The sequence below is a fragment of the Hemitrygon akajei genome, chromosome 11 (assembly GCF_048418815.1).
Source record: "Hemitrygon akajei chromosome 11, sHemAka1.3, whole genome shotgun sequence".
In the NCBI taxonomy this organism is placed as follows: domain Eukaryota; kingdom Metazoa; phylum Chordata; class Chondrichthyes; order Myliobatiformes; family Dasyatidae; genus Hemitrygon; species Hemitrygon akajei.
The window spans coordinates 50,571,189-50,589,804 of NC_133134.1; the positions used below are offsets into that span (position 1 = coordinate 50,571,189).

General features: G+C 44.1%; 1 protein-coding gene across 2 annotated transcripts in view; it reads right to left on the minus strand.

Moving 5' to 3' along the window:
• gsg1l (gsg1-like) overlaps positions 1-11,283 on the minus strand; it is a 254,720-nt gene extending 243,437 nt beyond the window's left edge. Inside the window, exon 1 of one of the 2 annotated variants that reach the window (XM_073060832.1) lies at positions 10,337-11,283. In XM_073060832.1, coding sequence (XP_072916933.1) covers positions 10,337-10,637 — 301 coding nt within the window. In that variant the 5' untranslated portion in view covers positions 10,638-11,283. The remainder of the gene's footprint in view (positions 1-10,336) is intronic. The other variant, XM_073060831.1, reaches the window with a different exon arrangement.
• Between the last annotated feature and the right edge of the window lie 7,333 nt (positions 11,284-18,616).

Genomic DNA, 18,616 nt, shown 5'->3' on the forward strand with positions numbered 1-18,616 from the left:
TTATGACTACCAATCCCCATTGTTCACCAAGGAGGAGCCAACAGTGGAGGTCCCATCCACAAGCATCCTGGTAAGGTGTTGCCAGTATGCTTGGAAAAGTTCACAGAGTGCCATCCTAACTGCCAACCATGCCTACTGTCACCAGGACCATAGCCACCGGCACCCATCCAGACAACTCTGGACTGGAGACCTTGTCTGGCTGTCTACCCGAGAGCTGCCCCTCCACACCGACTTCCACAAGCGCCCTCCCTGGTTCATTGGTTCCTTCAAGATCACAGATTGAATCAATCCAGTCACTTACCTTCTCCAGCTTCCACGGTCCCCAGGGATCACACATGCCTTCCACGTGTCCAGCCACAAGCCCGTTTCCCAAGGACCACTCAACCAACCTGAGCACGCACCTCCAGAACCTCAGATGGTGGAATGTGGTCCAGTGTAGACGGTTTGCCGGCTGATTGATTCACGTCGTTATGGATGGGTGTGCAGTACCTGGTTGACTGGGAAGGGTATGACCTAGAGAAGAGATCTGGGATAGCATCCAGCTTCATCTTGGATCCATCGGTTATTGAGGTGTTCGACTGGACCCATCTGGATCTCCCTGGGCTGTTGGGTGCCCGCCGTGGAAGGTGATGGGGTGGGGGGGGGGGTGTTACTATCAGGCATACACAGTCAGCTACTTCCCAGTCTTCACCCAGCCACCTGTCACTCATTTCCAACTCATCACCTGCAACCCATTTCTTTTTCAATATTTTTATTGATTTCTTACAAAAAAGAATACAGAGTACAGGAAGATATATAAATCAGAGCATTGAGTATAGGAGTTGGGTTGTAAAGTTAAAATTGTACAAGGCATTGGTAAGGCCGAATTTGGAGTATTGTGTACAGTTCTGGTCACCGGATTATAGGAAAGATATCAACAAAATAGAGAGAGTACAGAGAAGATTTACTAGAATGTTACCTGGGTTTCAGCACCTAAGTTACAGGGAAAGATTGAACAAGTTAGGTCTTTATTCTTTGGAGCATAGAAGGTTGAGGGGGGACTTGATAGAGGTATTTAAAATAATGAGGGGGAATAGATCGACTTGACGTGGATAGGTTTTTTCCATTGAGAGTAGGGGAGATTCAAACAAGAGGACATGATTTGAGAGTTAGGGGGCAAAAGTTTAAGGGTAACACGAGGGGGAATGTCTTTACTCAGAGAGTGGTAGCTGTGTGGAATGAGCTTCCAGTAGAAGTGGTAGAGGCAGGTTCGGTATTGTCATTTAAAGTAAAATTGGATAGGTATATGGACAGGAAAGGAATGGAGGGTTATGGGCTGAGTGCGGGCCAGTGGGACTAGGTGAGTGTAAGTGTCGGCACGGACTAGAAGGGCCAAGATGGCCTGTTTCCGTGCTGTAATTGTTATATGGTTATATATCATATATCAATTACAATACATTTGAATCACACTTAGAGTCTCATTACCCCATATTCATGTAAATGAAATTGACTCGTAATATTGAAAAGTAATTATTTTATATACAAAAAAAAATCTAAACCCACTACCAAGAAAAGCTGTTTGGTAAAGAAAGAAAAAAGGAAAAAAAATCCTTATCATATAGTAAGACATGTTACTAGCCAACATCTGTACTTGATAACAAATCAAAGATTTTGAAAATAGTTCAAAATCTTTTCAGTTATTTTCAAAACCTACAACCTATTTAAACCCAGCTCTCACCCGCAGTCTTTGTTCACCCAGCGAGCCAGTCAGCCTCAACCAGTTGCTCCTATCCTTTAGTTACCTTGTTCCCTGTGGTGTTCAGCAACTGTTTTCTTTTGTTTTGTGGCCCCTCATAGATTGTTGCTTTGCAGGTTTGTATTAGTTATTGCTCTCTGCTAAATAGTCTCCACTGCTCTGATTTTGGTTCAAGCCTCCTCGACATTTCCTAACACAACTTTGGTGAGAGTTGTTGGAGCTGCTTTATCTAGTCAAGTGGAGTGTGCTCCATTCCGGACCTGCACCTTGTAGATTTTGCTAAGGCTTTGTCTTAGGCCAATACATTTTATTAAAATATAATTTTAAAGCCCTTTGCAGTTAGCCATAAGAGCATTGTTCCTTTTCTGCATGTCCTGTAGTCTCGTCTGTATCATTTATTTATGTAACTCATGATTCACTTGGAGCCCCACGTTCCCTTGTTGTTGTGTGTATTAGCTTGGTTTCTGTTTTGTGTTGCTGTTAACTTTGGTTACTTGTCAGAGCCCTGAACAGAGGTGAGCATCTTGGTCCAGTCTGTTCAGTCCGTGTTCCGGTTCGTGGTCCGGTCCGTGGACTCTGAACTCCGGGTCTACCGGCTGTCCCTTGTTTCAGTTGGGCTTCATCACAGGCACCTGACTCTCGTCTTAGGGCCGGGAATATGAGTGGCCCTGGGGTCGAGTGTGGGGGCTGGTTTGTCGTGTCAGTATCCCCTTGGAGTAACCTGCTGGTGGAAGGCTAGAGCAGCCATTTGTGATCTCTAGGTCTGGTTGGAGGACCACTGCTTGTCTCTAGTCGGAGCAGTCATCGTGGTATGGGGATTCGGCCGTTTCCGGGGCCAGCTGAGTGGCCGTCTGCCACTCCGAGCTAGATATGGATTCAGCTGTCTCCATAGCCAGCCAAGGTTGCTGGCTGCCTCGAGACTTGGAGCCACCCTGGATGGAGCTCCCTTCCTGTCCTCACCTCTGTGGGGTAAGTCAGGCCATCCTTGCCATTACCCCGCAGTTGGATCTGTCCCTTCCTGTCCTCACCTCCGTGGGGTAAGTCAGGCCATCCTTGCCATTACCCCACAATTGGATCTGTCCCTTCCTGTCCTCACCCCCGTGGGGTAAGTCAGGCCATCCTTGCCATTACCCCGCAGTTGGATCTGTCCCTTCCTGTCCTCACCCCCGTGGGGTAAGTCAGGCCATCCTTGCCATTACCCCGCAGTTGGATCTGTCCCTTCCTGTCCTCACCTCTGTGGGGTAAGTCAGGCCATCCTTGCCATTACCCCGCAGTTGGATCTGTCCCTTCCTGTCCTCACCTCCGTGGGGTCAGTCAGGCCATCCTTGCCATTACCCCGCAGTTGGATCTGTCCCTTCCTGTCCTCACCTCCGTGGGGTAAGTCAGGCCATCCTTGCCATTACCCTGAGGCAGGACTGTTCTCTTCCCCTCCCCATCTGAACCCCTGACAGTTTCCTCAGCGGTTTACCTCGGCAGTCATCCTGGCCCGGCGTCCAAGGAAGGGTTCTGGCCCTGTGCTCTAGAAGGAGTACCTTGTCCTGCCCAGGAAAGCCTCGAAGATCCCAAGCCTCGTCATGTCCTCGCCAAGTTCTGGGGTCCGAGCCTGAGTCAAGACCCAGCTTCTGGGTCTTTGTCCAGTCTCTGGCTCGGAGTCCAAGCCCAGGCTCCTAGTTCCCAGTTCCTCGTCCTGGTCCCCCCCTTTCCTAGTCGAAGTCTGTGTTCCTGTCCCAGCTCCCAGTCTGTTTCCAGTCCCATCCCTAACTCTTGTCCAGTCCAGTTCCCAGGACTTCAGTGTCTGTGTCTTGTATTTGGGTCCGCCTTCAACGCCCACCTTATGACAGCAAGAGAGGAGGTGAATGGGCAGGTGCAGCACTTCTGCCTACAGGGCTACTGTGCCAGGCAGAGATTAGTGGGGAGTGAAGAATGGGCAGAGAATCATGGAGGAAGCAATCCCTGCAGAAAGCAGAGAGTTGGGTGGAGTAGAGATATGTTTGTTGGTAGGATCCCATTGAAGATGGTAGAAGTTGTGGAGATTAGTGTGCTGGGTACAGAGGCTCACGGGGTGGTAGGTGAGGACAAGAGGATCCAGACAACATGAATACTGATTTCTCCCCCTCTCCTATTTCCCACTCTGGCCTTCTACCTCATCTCATAAGCCTATCAGTTCACCCTAAGCTCTTTCCTCCTTCCCTTTCTCCTGTGGTCCTCTATTCCCTCCTATCACATTCCTCCTTCTCCAGCCCTTTACCTCTCCCACGCACTTGGCTTCATCTACCATCTTCTAGCTAGCCTCCTTCCCCTCCGCCCACCTTTTTACTTTGGCGTCTTCCCCTTCCTTTCTCAGTCCTGAAGAAGGGTCCTGGCCCGAAACATTAGCAGTTTATTCATTTCCGTAGTTGGTGCCTGACCTGCTGAGTTCCTCCAGCATTTTGTGTGTGTGTGGCTATGGATTTCCAGCATCGCGGACTTCTCGTGTTTAAGAGGATCTCTACCCCTGTTAAGGCAGCGGGAGTCCTGGAAATGGAGGAGATGCGGCTGAGAGAAGCATCAATGGTGGTGAAAGGGAAACCCCGTGTAACTTATTTGCTAGTTTTTTATAATATTATTACTAAGTCTAGTAATTTCCTGGTGACTATTTCCAGTTCTAGTTCTCCATCTCTATCTGCTTCTGGCCTCCTACAAAGCTCAATATAACATTAAGGAACAAAGTCTTTTTCCTGACTCAAGATTGAACTGAACAATTCCAGGTAGCCACTGCTTGTGCCAGAACTGCTCAGCTCCGATGTCAGATCATCAGCTGTAATATTGATCCAGTTTTTCTCCCTCCATAATTACAGACTGGCCTGTTACAGATTCATACACGCATTTTTATTTCAGATTTTAAGCACTGCTGTATCTTGTATTTCACAGCTGTAGGATATTTTTTCCCTCTATTCTCATTAACCTCCTCTCTTTTCACCTCCTCCAGACAGAGCAGCTGTGATTAACAAGCTTGAAACCCCCTCTCGGTGAGGACCAACACCATCTGTGTCATGCAGTTTCTCTTGCTTTCCAATCTAACACTAACATTCCCTTTGTTACTCCTACACATCACACAGTCTTCTGCCCCCAAACCACCTTCTCTACAAGTCCGTGTTGCTTGCTTCAGAACTTTTCCTGGTCGAGACAAAAGTTTGTTGATCCTAAACATTAATGCTATTTCACCTCTTGGAAACTCCCTCACCTGGTGAGTATCTGCAGTAGTTTCTATTTTTACTGAATTTAGTATGACCTGTTTTTCAACTGATTATGAACCTTTTGCAAGTAGACGCTATAAATACAATGTTTTTACAGTTTGGCATGTTCTGCTGCTCCTGGTCTAGAGGAAAAAATAAATAAGATTTCCCGTTCAAACCATACAGCACACTCGGTGGGTCTCTGACTGAAAGCCTCCTTGAGGGCACCGCTGCCTTGGCATTTGTGAATACCTGCTGCAAGAGGGCAGCACGGTGGTGCTGTTGGCAGAGCTGCTGCTCAGCCAGCCCTGGTTCAATCCTGACATCTGGTGCTGTCTGTGTGAGTTTGCATGTTGGGTCCTGAATATCCCTGCTCTCACCCACATCCCAACAGTTTATTTATTTGAGATACAGTGCGGAGTCCCTTCGAGCCATGCCGCCCAGCCGTGACTGAAACACGTCTACACCTGGAGGAAACCCACACAGTCAAAGGCAGTGGCAGGAATTGAACCCAGGTCGCCTGTACTGTAAAGCGTTGTGCTAACCGCTACACTACCGTGTCACCCCTGTATGGGTTGCTAGCTAATTGGCCACTGTGATTTGCCTCTATTGCGTAAGTAAGTGGTGGAATCTTGTGGCAATTGATAGGAATGTCTAGAGAACAGAATGATTAGGATATGACTAGTGTAAAGTGTACTCAGTGATAGGAAGGACTCAGTGGGAAGAAGAGCCTATGTGACCGGTTTACTCATCCCCTTTACGATCCACCTAGCCTACTCTTTTAACATTTTCCTTCTTTACTGCACATACATCTATCTGTATCTTTCCTTCCTAATTCATCTGTCTTTTCCAGTATGGCATAGCTTGAAGTGTTTCGCTCCCTATCACATCACACTCAGAGTGAAACTATCAATTCACCCTGCTCACCCCATGCCCCTTAAGCAGAATTTCTGCTTCCAACTTGGAGGAAAATAAGATTTGTAAGAGATGAAAAGGCTAATATCCTGCCAATTTGATGCCAATTGTCCAGACAGTCATTCAATAAATGATAATAGAGTTAGTAACTAATTACAACAATCAATCTCAGATGATATACCCAGACTTGCCAGTATAACATGAGAGATACAGGTGGAAGGTTATTGACTGAAACCTGTGTTCTGTTTTACTCCGACGGAAAGTCTCCCACCTGTTGGGTATTGACTGTTCTTTCTTATTTCATTTCAGAATGCAGCAGTATTTTCTTTCCTACATTTAGAACATAACACTACAAGCAATTTATATTTTCCGCCTCTAGACAAATTAAGGCGGATTTCACAAATCTTCCACAGAATGACCAACTATCAACTTAAATATTGACCTCACGCACTATTCTGAATTTGCCATTTTACAAGTTTCTGGTTCTGTTTTCAGTCAACATGGAACAGCTTGTTATAGTTTAGTCCTCTTAGAGTCTTGGAAACATTAAACTTGATACAGTTTTTATTGTGTGATACAGTTTCAATAAATTAGAGAGAGTGCAGAGACGATTTACTAGGATGTTACCTGGGTTTCAGCACTTAAGTTACAGAGAACGGTTGAACAAGTTAGGTCTCTATTCATTGGAGCGTAGAAGGTTGAGGGGGGATTTGATCGAGGTATTTAAAATGTTGAGAGGGATAGATAGAGTTGACGTGAATAGGCTGTTTCCATTGAGAGTAGGGGAGATTCAAACAAGAGGACATGATTTGAGAGTTAGGGGGCAAAAGTTTAAGGGAAACACGAGGGGGTATTTCTTTACTCAGAGAGTGATAGCTGTGTGGAATGAGCTTCCTGTAGAAGTAGTAGAGGCCAGTTCAGTTGTGTCATTTAAGGTAAAATTGGATAGGTATATGGACAGGAAAGGAGTGGAGGGTTATGGGCTGAGTGCGGGTAGGTGGGACTAGGTGAGATTAAGAGTTCGGCACGGACTAGGAGGGCCGGAATGGCCTGTTTCCGTGCTGTGATTGTTATATATGGTTATATATATGGTTATACTAGACTTCAATTATTGTACAGTACTTTCCATTTTTATCTCACGCGTATTCATTTATCAAACATGTTATAGCTATTATGGTTTCCCTATTTATTCCTGAATAAAAATCATAGTCACTACATTGTCTAGTTAGAGAGAGCAGGCTTAAATCTCACTGATCAGTTTATTGTACTCTAGCATTGAGGCAAGTGAGGCATTTGATCACACTCAACATTCAGAAACAATGAACAAGTCTCTGATCCAGATATAGGCAATGGAGGATTTAGTTTCAATCTCTCATAAAACATGTATCAACTTGAAGCCAACTCCATCAAGAATCTAAACCACAGTTAAGACTACTGACAAGTAAGGATTTTGAGCTGTACCGTGGGCAGATAAATGAAGCTCCTATCAAATAAGCTGGACATCTCAGTTCTCCATAAAACGTGTAGGTAGAAACATCTTGAGAGGATATTAAACATTGTCCCACCATTTAGGAAGGAGGTTTAAGTACCCTCTGCAGTTACTTCCCTTTCTGTGAACAAGGCTGTCAAGTGCCAAAAGTTAAATCATTTTGACAACCCTCCTCTTGACTTTATATGCATTGGTATCCATGAGGATATAAAAAGAAGCATTTGAAAAGTACCTAAAATGAATGTGTGCAAACTCAATTAGGAAACTTTCTTGAAAATAAATGCAATGGCTCCATTATCAAGGCGAAGATGCAGCTTGCTGTTCCAGAGATTAGAAATGCACTCAGAAGATTGAAGCAGCCTTTTAAGCTGAACTATAGCTTGATCCAAGGCACACAGTTCATCTATACATTAATCCTCAACATCTATACATTTATCCTCAACTCACAAATACTTGCAAGGTTGACAAACCTTTTAGTTTAACAAAACATTGAAGAAAAACCCTGCACAATGCAGTTCCAGTCCCACCAATGTTCAGAAACGGCACTGATTTTTATATGGTGAGTATCCGAAGACAGCGGTAGGTGGAGATTTCAGGTGTAATAGTCCACCAAAGCTGCACTAGTGCTATGCATAAAGCATTAGGCAAACTTTACTCCCTTCAATGAAGAGCAATATGCTGTGAAGTTATGTTTCCATTTTGCATTTCCAGTTTAATAGTCTTTCTGTGTCCTGACGAAGGGTCTCAGCCCAAAACATCGACAGTGCTTCCCCTTATAGATGCTGCCTGGCCTGCTGTGTTCCACCAGCGTTTTGTGTGTGTTGTTTTAATAGTCTTTCTTCTTGCTTAAAAGCTTTCTAATTTGATTGCATGCAAGCCAAAAGACAAAATCTACACATGATCCACAGAATCAAATGACAAGGGAGGGAAAAGGCATCTATAAATCTCTGTGATGTGCCTTCAAATGTCTGGGTTTTTCTTAACAACATTGCTACTTTCTTTGAATTCTACTGAAGCATAATACAGTAAATAAGGGCTATGGTAAATATCAGAAAATTTCAACAGAAGACCCTTTTGATAATGACTGTTGTGTAAGAGCTGAGCAAAATCAGTTGAAACATACACATCGGAGGTTCAAAGCACTAGTCAACTTTAAGGTGACTGGGATACTTTAAAAGTGATTTGCAAGGCTAGTTATATTTTTTAGAGAGTGGGATGTGCTTCTTAAATGATGCTGTTCAATCTAGGAGGTGGTGGAAACATATACATCAGCAACATTTAAGAAGTATTTAAACGGACACATTCAACCCTTCAACCATTTGGTTCTTTAAGTAAACCCTAATCAGCACAGTTTAGCAAAGCTATGACAGTTTGCACTAAAATTAACTTCTTTTGTTCTAAATGTGTTTTCTTGTAAAAATCGTGTTTAAGTTTATGACTTTCCTGTGAATGCTGCTTGTATGATGCTCTGTGCCTATGGTGCTGCTGCAGGTAAGTTGTTCATCGCACCTGTGCATCCAAGTACTTGGCAAACCTGACTTTGACTTTGACAAGAGCAGGCGGGGAGTGGAGGAATATGGGTCATCTGTAGACTGATGGAATTAATTTGTTATCATGGTCTGCAGTTTTCTGTGTTTCTATATTTCAAACATTTCTAATTGATCCAATTAACTGGGTGAATATAGTTCAACATAGTTCAATGTAAGTTCATTCTGTCCTTGTTGGAAACAGACATATAAAGATTGTTATGCATTGAAGTAAGTTCACAACAACTGAAAATCTATTTATATTGGCTCAAGAAATTGGGAACAATTCCAGAGTTGCATTTATGCTCAGTCAGAGAGAAAAAAATACATATTTTGTGACAACCAGAATTTTCAGTCAACATCTTTTTTAGAAAGTGTAGGACAGACATAAAATAATTTGTAAACCCACGCCAAACCTAGCATCAATTTAAGAGAATGATCTTCCGTGGAGTTATTTTCCCATTTGGTAATGGGAATTGCTGCGAAATGAGGGCAGCGCACTGGCACAGAGGGCAGAGCCACGTCCTCACAGTGTCTGGGACACAGGTTCGATCCTGACTTTGGGCTGCCCTCTGTATGGAGTTTGCACTTCCTCTCCCAGTGACTGTCTGGGTTTCCTCTGTCCCGTTCCCCTCACACCTCCCCCAAAAGTGGTCTGTTAGTTTGCCTCTGTAAATGAGTGAGTGGTAGAATCCAGTAAGAAAGTTGATGAGAATGTGGGAGAGTAAAAATGTAGGATTAGTGTAAATGTGTGGCTGGTGGTCAGGTGGACTATGGGCTGAAGGGCCTGTTATTGTTCTGGAACTCACTATACCCCAGAAGCTTATGACAAAGACTTTTTAAACTGGAACCATCTCTGTAAATACATATAAAAGATGTAATTTATTCAACAAGATTAACAGAAGAAAGATGAATGAATGAAAGATGTATTGAAGTGCACGGTGAACTAGCACCCGTGTATTACATTATAAATTGGCTGTTTTACTGAATCAGTTGTCAAGAGAAAAGATTAAGGGTTACTGATTAACTCAGGATCAAATCTTCCAATGTTCTTAATGAGACTGTGCGGTTTGGGCATCTGAAGGGGTCTTATTCAAGGTGTCCCGTCCCCATGTTGCTGTGATCTGGTTGACAACTCGCTTCACTACATCGCTCAGAATCACTGGCAGCCTCATCGGGACAAGACCAGCACCAGGGATTTAACACAAGCCCTCACTTCCCCGGCTTCAGCGCAGTTTTTGCGATTGCCTAGGAAATCCGATACAAACAGAGCGCAAAACAGTTGTACAAAAATTAACAGCTGCATGTGAACAGTTGGAAGTCGCGTATCATGCACCTTACTTGTGGCCGAAGAAACCGCGGTTTGAGCCGGGTGCGGGGGAGGGGGGGAATCGCCACTATTCTACGCTCGCTCATATCTGAGAAACACGATAAAAGACCGCCTGCGATCACTCACCAACGCCGTTTATATTTTCCTCACAAGAGTACCAGATTCCCGTGTGGAAGTAGCGGAAGAAAAACCTGTCGTCCCCCGTGTCCCAGCTGTACTGGACCAGGTTGGAGTTGGAGCGGTTCGCCGTTCCGTTGCTGTTGAAGTTGATACAGTTTGATTTCGCTTCTTTGTTGCAGTTTGGTTTGGGCACTTTCTGAGTCCCTTCGCACCAGTACGTTGTAATGAAAGCAGTTGTAGAGAAAAGGAGAGCCACCAAGTTTAACCCCACCGCCAACAAGGCTCTACATTTCCTGGTGGTTTTCATTGTAACATGAAGTGTCAGTCAGCTCTCAGGATTCGGGAGCCAGTCTTCACTGATAACACAAACAGCTAATAGTTCTGGCCTGCATTAAAACCTGGTAAAACGAGGGTGAACAATTCAAATCAAAGCTGTGCGTCCACCGCTCGCTTCAAGGCTGAGCTCTCCTCTATATGGTCTTTTGGAAGGTGCCCATTGTGAATTACTAATGTGCAGGCAGGTACCTGTCCGACATCGATTGGAGGCTGTAGGTAGCAGACAGGAAAAGCCTGTGCGTCCGCCAGCCTGAAGGCACAGCATCATCTTCAGTGGAACACATGGTGCAGTGGGACTACTGCCTCCCTTTGACAGACACCTGCTGTATCACCGTTACTATTTATCCAACTCTCCAAATTTCGCCACCTTCTTCTTTATGCGATGCAGCACCTGCCCATTCACTTCCCCTGAAATCAATAATTTATTTCATTCTTTTCGGACGCGTATGAATGACGTTTTGCTTGAAGGTGCAGAGATAGATAAGAAAGAACACGCATAGATCTGACTGACAGCTAATTTCAGATAAAAATGACTTTTTAAAAATAAGATTTTTTTTGGAGGAATGATTCGGAAAATTAAACTGTTAAAAAGTTACAGAATTAGGTGTCTGTATTGCGAAGGAAATGCTAAAAAAAAATCGGAAATAATAAATGCTTTGTGGCAAATCTTTTAAGATCAGTTTTGCAAGAGTTCAAAGCAGAAACAGATCCCGAGATCGGGGGTAGGGGTTTTAAAAAAAAAGTATTTCAGTGATGATCGCTTACATCTATCTGCCACATATCAATAATTGTCACTTCGAGAAATACTTAGTGGCAGAAAGTCAGATCGAGGTGCAGATTTTCCATAAAATGTTAATTTTTTCCAAAAAAAATGACACCATTGAACATTTGGAAAAGGTCGAATGCGCCGTTACTTAATGTCAATAAAACCGGCGGTGTCTATTAAGATATATACATATGTTTTCGGTAAGTGGAGACTAAACATAAAATATTTCATTTTAGATTTCTATCGCTTAGAAATAAATTAACATCTCATGGCGTTATTATGAGTCTTGCATTAGGACCGAATGCTGACCGCGCAGAATTTTAACTCTTTGGGTTACCTAGTGTGGGTGCGCAGAGGTATGGAGTGAGTTAAACCTTGGGAAAGATGACCCCGGCCCGCCGCCCTCTGTGTTTTTACCGCAGCCCCTCCGGGAGAGGAGTTCACCGGCTGCAGAACCAGAGCATCATTCACACACACGTCCCTCTCTAAGGCCAGTCTGCGGGTTTCCTGGAACTCGCCCGTGGCAGCAAGGAGAGACAACCGGGCTGGGAGCACTCTCGTCTTCAAGTGTCTATAAAGGCTGGTCACGACTGTTTTCTTACCTGCTGGTGGTGAAGGGCTTGCTCACACTGATCATGACGGTGGCTTACTCTATGTACTTTGCATCAGCATGGCTACCTCTCGCAATGCCCCAGCCCCGACCTCACAGGAGATAGAGAGCAAGGGCATCTCCCGCAGCCTGGTCCTCTCACAGCACGCAAACTAGCGAGGGGGGAGGGGAACAGCGGAGGGGGCAACTGTGGAGTGGGCAGCAGTAGATGGGAGAACTGTAGAGGCCAGAGGAATGGAGGGGCAGTAATGAGAAAGGACCAGTAGAGAGGGAAGCATGGATGGGGGAGGAGGTGTATTAGAGAGAGGGCGGCAACAGGAGGGAGAGAGCAGAGAACAGAGAAGGAACCAAGTGGGAGCCAGTGAACAGGAACCCATAGAGAGGGTTCAGCAGAGAAGATAGAATGGAGGGGATGGACAGGGGATGATCTTCCTTGCTGCAGGAAACACCATCAAGTTGCAGCTCACAGGAAGCACAAAAGCCCTAATTTCCTTAATGAGTGTGGCTCAAGATGTCACCTCGAGTTTTACTGTTCATCTTTGATCTCCTCAAGGAAACACAGAACTCTGCAGCTCAGGAGCAGGCTCTTTGCCCCACAATGTTGTGCTGAACAAATTAACTGTAGCAATTCAATGCCCAACTAATCTGGTCTCTACCACTGACACAACGTCCGTATCCTTCCACTTCCTGCACACTCATGGGCCTATCTGAGAGCCTCTCGAACCTCATTTGCCCCCAACAACATCCCTGGCAGTGCATTCTAGGCACCCACTGCTCTCTGTTAAAAAAACTTGCCTCCCACCTCCCCTTTAAATTTACCCCCTTTAACCTTATGCATGCCCTCTAGTATTAAAAATTTTGACCCTGGGAAAAAAATACTGGATGTCTATTCTATCTGTGCCTCCTATAATTTTATAAGCCTCTGTCGGATCTCTCCTCATCCTCCGCCAATTCAGAGAAAACCTCCCACGTTTGTCCAATCTCTCATTATAGAACATGCCCTCCAGTCCAGGCGGCATCTTTGTGAAACATTTCTGAACCTCTCCAAAGCCGATCAATCAGGCAACCAGACTTTAATGCAATACTCCAAACGTGTAGTATCGCATTAACTTCTGATCACCTTCTTGGTCGGCTTTCCTTTTCTAACTACGGCTGCAGCATGGTAGTCTGAAATCTGCTGGACAAATAACGCATATTATCTAGTGTCCCTGACATCACCATTTCCCTCAGCATGTTATGAGTCTCACCAGGTCTGTATGACCAATGTACACAGAATTCTCCAGCTGATCCATAGCACATGATGGAAACTGTATTTTCTAGGGTTGGTGATCTCAGCAGCCTTTCAACACTGCTGGTGGCTTCCAGAACAAGTGGGTGCTTGGTTTTGCTTCCCCAGGTACTGGGTACCCTCAACACACACACACACACACCCACCCCCCCCCCCCCCCCCACCAAGAGTGCAATCCGGCAAGCAATTTTATTCACAAACACAAGAGGTTCTGCGGATGCTGGGAATCCTGAACAATACACGCAAAGTGCTAGAGGAACTCACCAAGTCATGCAGCATTGATATACTGTCCATCCTTCTCACAGTTCATCATTGGGACTGGAAAGGAAGAGGGCAGAAGTCAGAATAAGAAGGGGGAGAGAAAGGAGTACAAGCTGGCAGGTGAGACTACGTGAGGGAGTGGGATGGTTGGGAGAGAGGGAATGAGGTAAGAATCTGAGAGGTAATAGGTGTAGGAGGTAAAGTGTTGAAGAAGAAGAATCTGATCGGAGTGAACAGTGGACCATAGAGGAAAGTGAAGGGGGAGGGACAAATGAGAGCAGAGATGGGCAGGTGAGGAGAAGGGCAAGAGCGAGAGGAGAACTAGAATGGGGAATGGGAAAAGAGAGAAGGAGGGATGGGGGAGAAATTACGGTGCTGGAGAAATCAATGTTTCAGTTGGTGGCTACCCAGACGGAATATGCGATGTTGCTCCTCCAGCCTGAGCTTAGCAATATCAGAGCTGTAGGGGAAGCCATGAAAAGACATGTCAGAATGGAAATAGAAAATCGAATTGAAATGGGTAGCCAGTGGGAAATAATGACACTTGCAGCGGACAGAATGAAGGTGCCAAATAACTTTATTCATCACGGGTAACTGGTCTACAGCTGCAAAGAGGTGTGATTAAACAGGCCATCAGCATGCAAGTGGAGAACACAACACACACCATCCCAGGTCTCCTGAATGGTCCGAGTTTGCTTTGCTCGGCAGAGCACTTTGCATTGCTAAAGCTTGGACCTGGGGGACAGGAGTTCTGGTCCTGGGGAAGCAAGAAAAGGAGAAAGTTGAGGAGGAGATAACAGTCAATTAGAGCAATGCTTGCCTGATGTTTGGCTCACTGGCTGGGGTAGTGGAATGCCCCAGTTAATTTAAACATTTACTATTTCTCAGAATCAAGTTTAATATCACTGACATGTGGTGAAATCTGTTGTTTAGAGGCAGCAATACAGTGTAAACATTTTTTAAATATCACTATAAGTGAAAATAATAAATAAACAAACAAATAAATAAATGGTGCAAAAGAGCAATAACGAGATAGTGTTCATGGGTTCATGGACTGGTCAGAAATCTGATGAAAGCAAGAAATTCACTGCTCATAAAACATAGAGTGTGTGTCTTCAGGCTCCTGTACCTCCTCCCCGATAGTAGTAATGAAGAAAGGGCATGTCCCTGGTGGTGAGGACCCTAATGATGGATGCTGACTTCTTGAGGCATTGCTTTTTGAGGCTGTCCTTGATGGCGAGGAGGCCTGTGCCTTTGATGGAGCTTGCTCAGTTTATAACCCTCTGCAAGCTCTTTTGACCCTGTGCATTGCAGACTCCACACCAGTCAGAATGCTCTCCATGGTACATGTGTAAAATTTGCTGGAGTCTTTGGTGACATACCAAATCTCCTCAAACTCCAAATGAAGTACAGCCTGATATTCCTTCTTCATGATTGTCCAGGATAAACCCTCTGATGCAAAGGAGCTTGAAGCTGCTCACCCTTTCCACTACTGACCCCTCAACAAGGACGTGTGTGTGTTCTCCTGACTTCCCCTTCCTGAAATCCACTATCACTTCCTTTGTCTTGCTGGCATACCATGCACGGTTGTTGCAACACAACTCAACCAGCTGATCTATCGCACTCCAATTGCTATTGGAGATTCTGCTGAGGACAGTGGTGAAATCCTGTGTATTTATGGATGGTATTTGACCTGTGCCTAGCCACACAATCATGAGTGCAGAGAAGGTAGAACAGTGAACTAAGCATATGCCCTTGAGGGGCACCTGTGTTGATTGCCAATGAGGAAGAGATGTTATTACTAACCATACTGATTGTGGTCTCCCAATGTGGAAGTCAATAATCCAATTGCAGAGGGAGGTACAGAGTCCCAGGTTTTGAAGCTTGTTGCTTAATACAGAGGAGATAATAGTGCTGAATGCCAAGATGTGATTGATAAACAGGATCCTGATGTAAGTGTTGTTAACTGGGCAGTCCAAGGCCGAATGGAGACCCAGTGAGATTGCATCCGCTGTGTACTTTTTGTAGCTGATAGGCAAATTGCAGTGAGTCCAGGCCTTTGCTCAGGCACGAGGTAATTCTAGCTACAACCAACCACTCAATCACTTCATCACAGTGGATGAGAAGAATCCTCAACCTGAAATATTGACTGATTATTCTCACTGCAGATTCCGCTTGACCTGCTGGTTGTTTCCAGCATTTTCTGTTTTTATTACAATTAGTTCAAGGTTCACTCAGATTCAAGGGAAGGAGTAACTATCTTTTTATTTCACTGTAGATAACAATATTTAAGTTACCATATATTAAAAACTGTACACCAACTCAGTAAAATTTGCTACTTCAAAAAGGGCTGAAATTTAAGGGTTTTCCCCACCCCACCCAAAGCAAAATAAAATACATCTCTGCATTTTCTCTTTTCTCTTTTCTCTTGATTATATACATGTATGTGTATATATATATATTGAGAGGATCGGAGTTGGGGACACTGATGATTTTGTAATTTTTTTTATAGATACTATAATCAGCCCTTTTTTTTCTTTAATAGTTAGTGGTTAGTTTGTTAGTTTAGTTTTTCTTAGGGTATTAATATTTTTTTTTCTTTTTCTCTTTTTTGTTTTTTTTTCAACATGATTTACCTAGTTTTTTGTTTTGTTTATATGACATTTGTATCATTCATGATTTGGGAAGACTTAACTATATTGTACTTATTGCTTGTGTATCCTTTTATGTTCATTTTAATTTTGTAAGTTTGTAATCCCATTATCTATGTACTAATCTTATCAAGTTGATATTAATAAAAGGATTGAAAAAGAAAGAAAGAAAGATTCAAAGGTAGGCCCACATCTGAAAAGCGTGCTCTGATCAGAACCAATGCATGGACAACGTGTCTCTGGTAATGGTGAACACGCTGCTCCTTGCTCACTCTTGATCCTCTGTGATTTCATCACCTGCCCTCTGCCAGCAGTTGGAGCCTCTGCAGAGAAGAAATGCTGCAAATAGTGGAGGCACTCGCATTAACAGAGATGTGATTTACTAGGTAGATAAGTCACCTGGATCAAATGGACTACACCCAGGTTTCTGGAAGAGGTGGCTGAAGAGATAGTGGAGGCATTAGTAATGATCTTTCAAGTACTACTAGATTCTGGAATGGTACCAGAGAACTGGAAAATTGAAAATGTCACTCCATCCCTTAAGAAGGGAGCAAGGCAGAAGAAAGGAAATTGTAAGCCAGTTAGCATAACTTCAGTGGTTTAGGGAAATGTTGGAGTCCGTTATTAAGGATGATGTTTTGGGGTACCTAGAAGTACATAAGATAGGCCAAAGACAGCACGGTTTCCCTAAGGGGAAATCTTGCTTGACAAAGCTGTTGGAGTTATTTGAGGAAATAGCACGATAGACAAAGGAGAGTTAGTGGATGCTGCATACTTGTATTTTCAGAAAGACTTTGACAAGGTATTGCTCATGAGGTTGTTTAACAAGATATGATCTCATGGTATTACAGGAAAGAAACTAGCATGGGTAGAAGATTGACTGACTGTCAGGAGGCCAATAAAGAGGGCCTTTTCTGGTTGGCTGCCAGTGACTAGTGGTGTTCTGTAGGGGTTAGTGTTGAGAATGCTTCTTTTCACATTATTTGTCATTGATTTGGATGATGAAACTGATGGCTTTACAGCCAAATTTGCGGACAATACCAAGTTAGGTGGAGGGGCAGGGAGTCTGCAGAAAGACTTAGAGAGATTAGAAACATGGGCAAAGAAGTGATAGATGGAATATAGTGTAGGGAAATGTAGGGTCATGCACTTTGGTAGAAGAAATAAAGGCATAGACTTTTCTAAAGAAGAAAATTCAAAAATCAGAGGTGCAAAGGAACTTGGGAGTCTTTGTGCAGGATTTACTACAGGTTAAATTGTAGATTGAGTTGGTAGTAAGGAAGGCAAATGCAATGTTAGCAATAATTTCAAGAGAACTAGAAAATAAAAGCAAGGATGTAATGCTGATGGATTTATAAGCATTGGTCAGAACACACTTTATAAATATTATGAGCAGTTCTGGGCCCCTTATCTGAAAGATATGCTGGCATTGGAGAGGGACCAGAGAAGGCTCATGAGAATGATACCAAGAAGAAAAGGGTTAATTATAAGGAGTGTTTAAAGGCTGTGGGACTGTACTTGCTGGAGTTTAGAAGAATGACAGGGAATCGCACTGAATCCTACTGAATACTGAAAGGCCTCGATAGAGTGAATGTTGAGAGGACATTTTCTATAATGGGGAGTCTAGGACCAGAGGGCAGAGCTTCAGAAAAGAGGAATGACCATTTGGAACAGAGATGAGGAGGAATTTCTTTAACCAGACGGTAATGAATCTGTGGAATTCATCACCACAGACGTTTGTGTTGGTCAAGTCATTGGGCACATATGTAAAAGCAGAGCTTGATAGGTTCTTGAATATTCAAGGTGTCGAAGGTTATGGGCAAGAGAATGGGGTTGAGAGGGATAATAAATCAGCCATGGTGAAGCAGTCTCAATGGGCTGAGTGGCCTCATTCTCATCCTACATCTTATAGTCTTATTATATTTCTATTACTGTGCAAAGCATGCTGAGATGACTGAATACCGTTGGTGCTACCAGGCAGATGAAGGCTCCTTGTTTCCAGACAGGTTCCATCGATCGCCAGCATCTCCTCCTCTACGTTCTTAACTGGAATGCTTGGAGGATTTGTACTTGCAGCATTTCCACTTCTCTTGGATCCCCCTCTCTGCCAGTGAACGTGAACATCTGCCCTTAATGACAGTAGATGATTGTATCATCACAGCCAAGCTATCCGCAGATGGCGTACACAAAGCAGTATTTGTGTCAACGATAATGTGCAGCGAATCAGCAGCAAAAACTGTTGTCGGCTCTCCTCTCTGGATATCTACAGCCAATGATAGCTACAGTTTTGGATCAGAAAAATCTTCTTTAGACCACTGATTCCCACCCTGGGGTCCTCAGACCCTTTGCTTAATGGAACTGATCCATGACATAA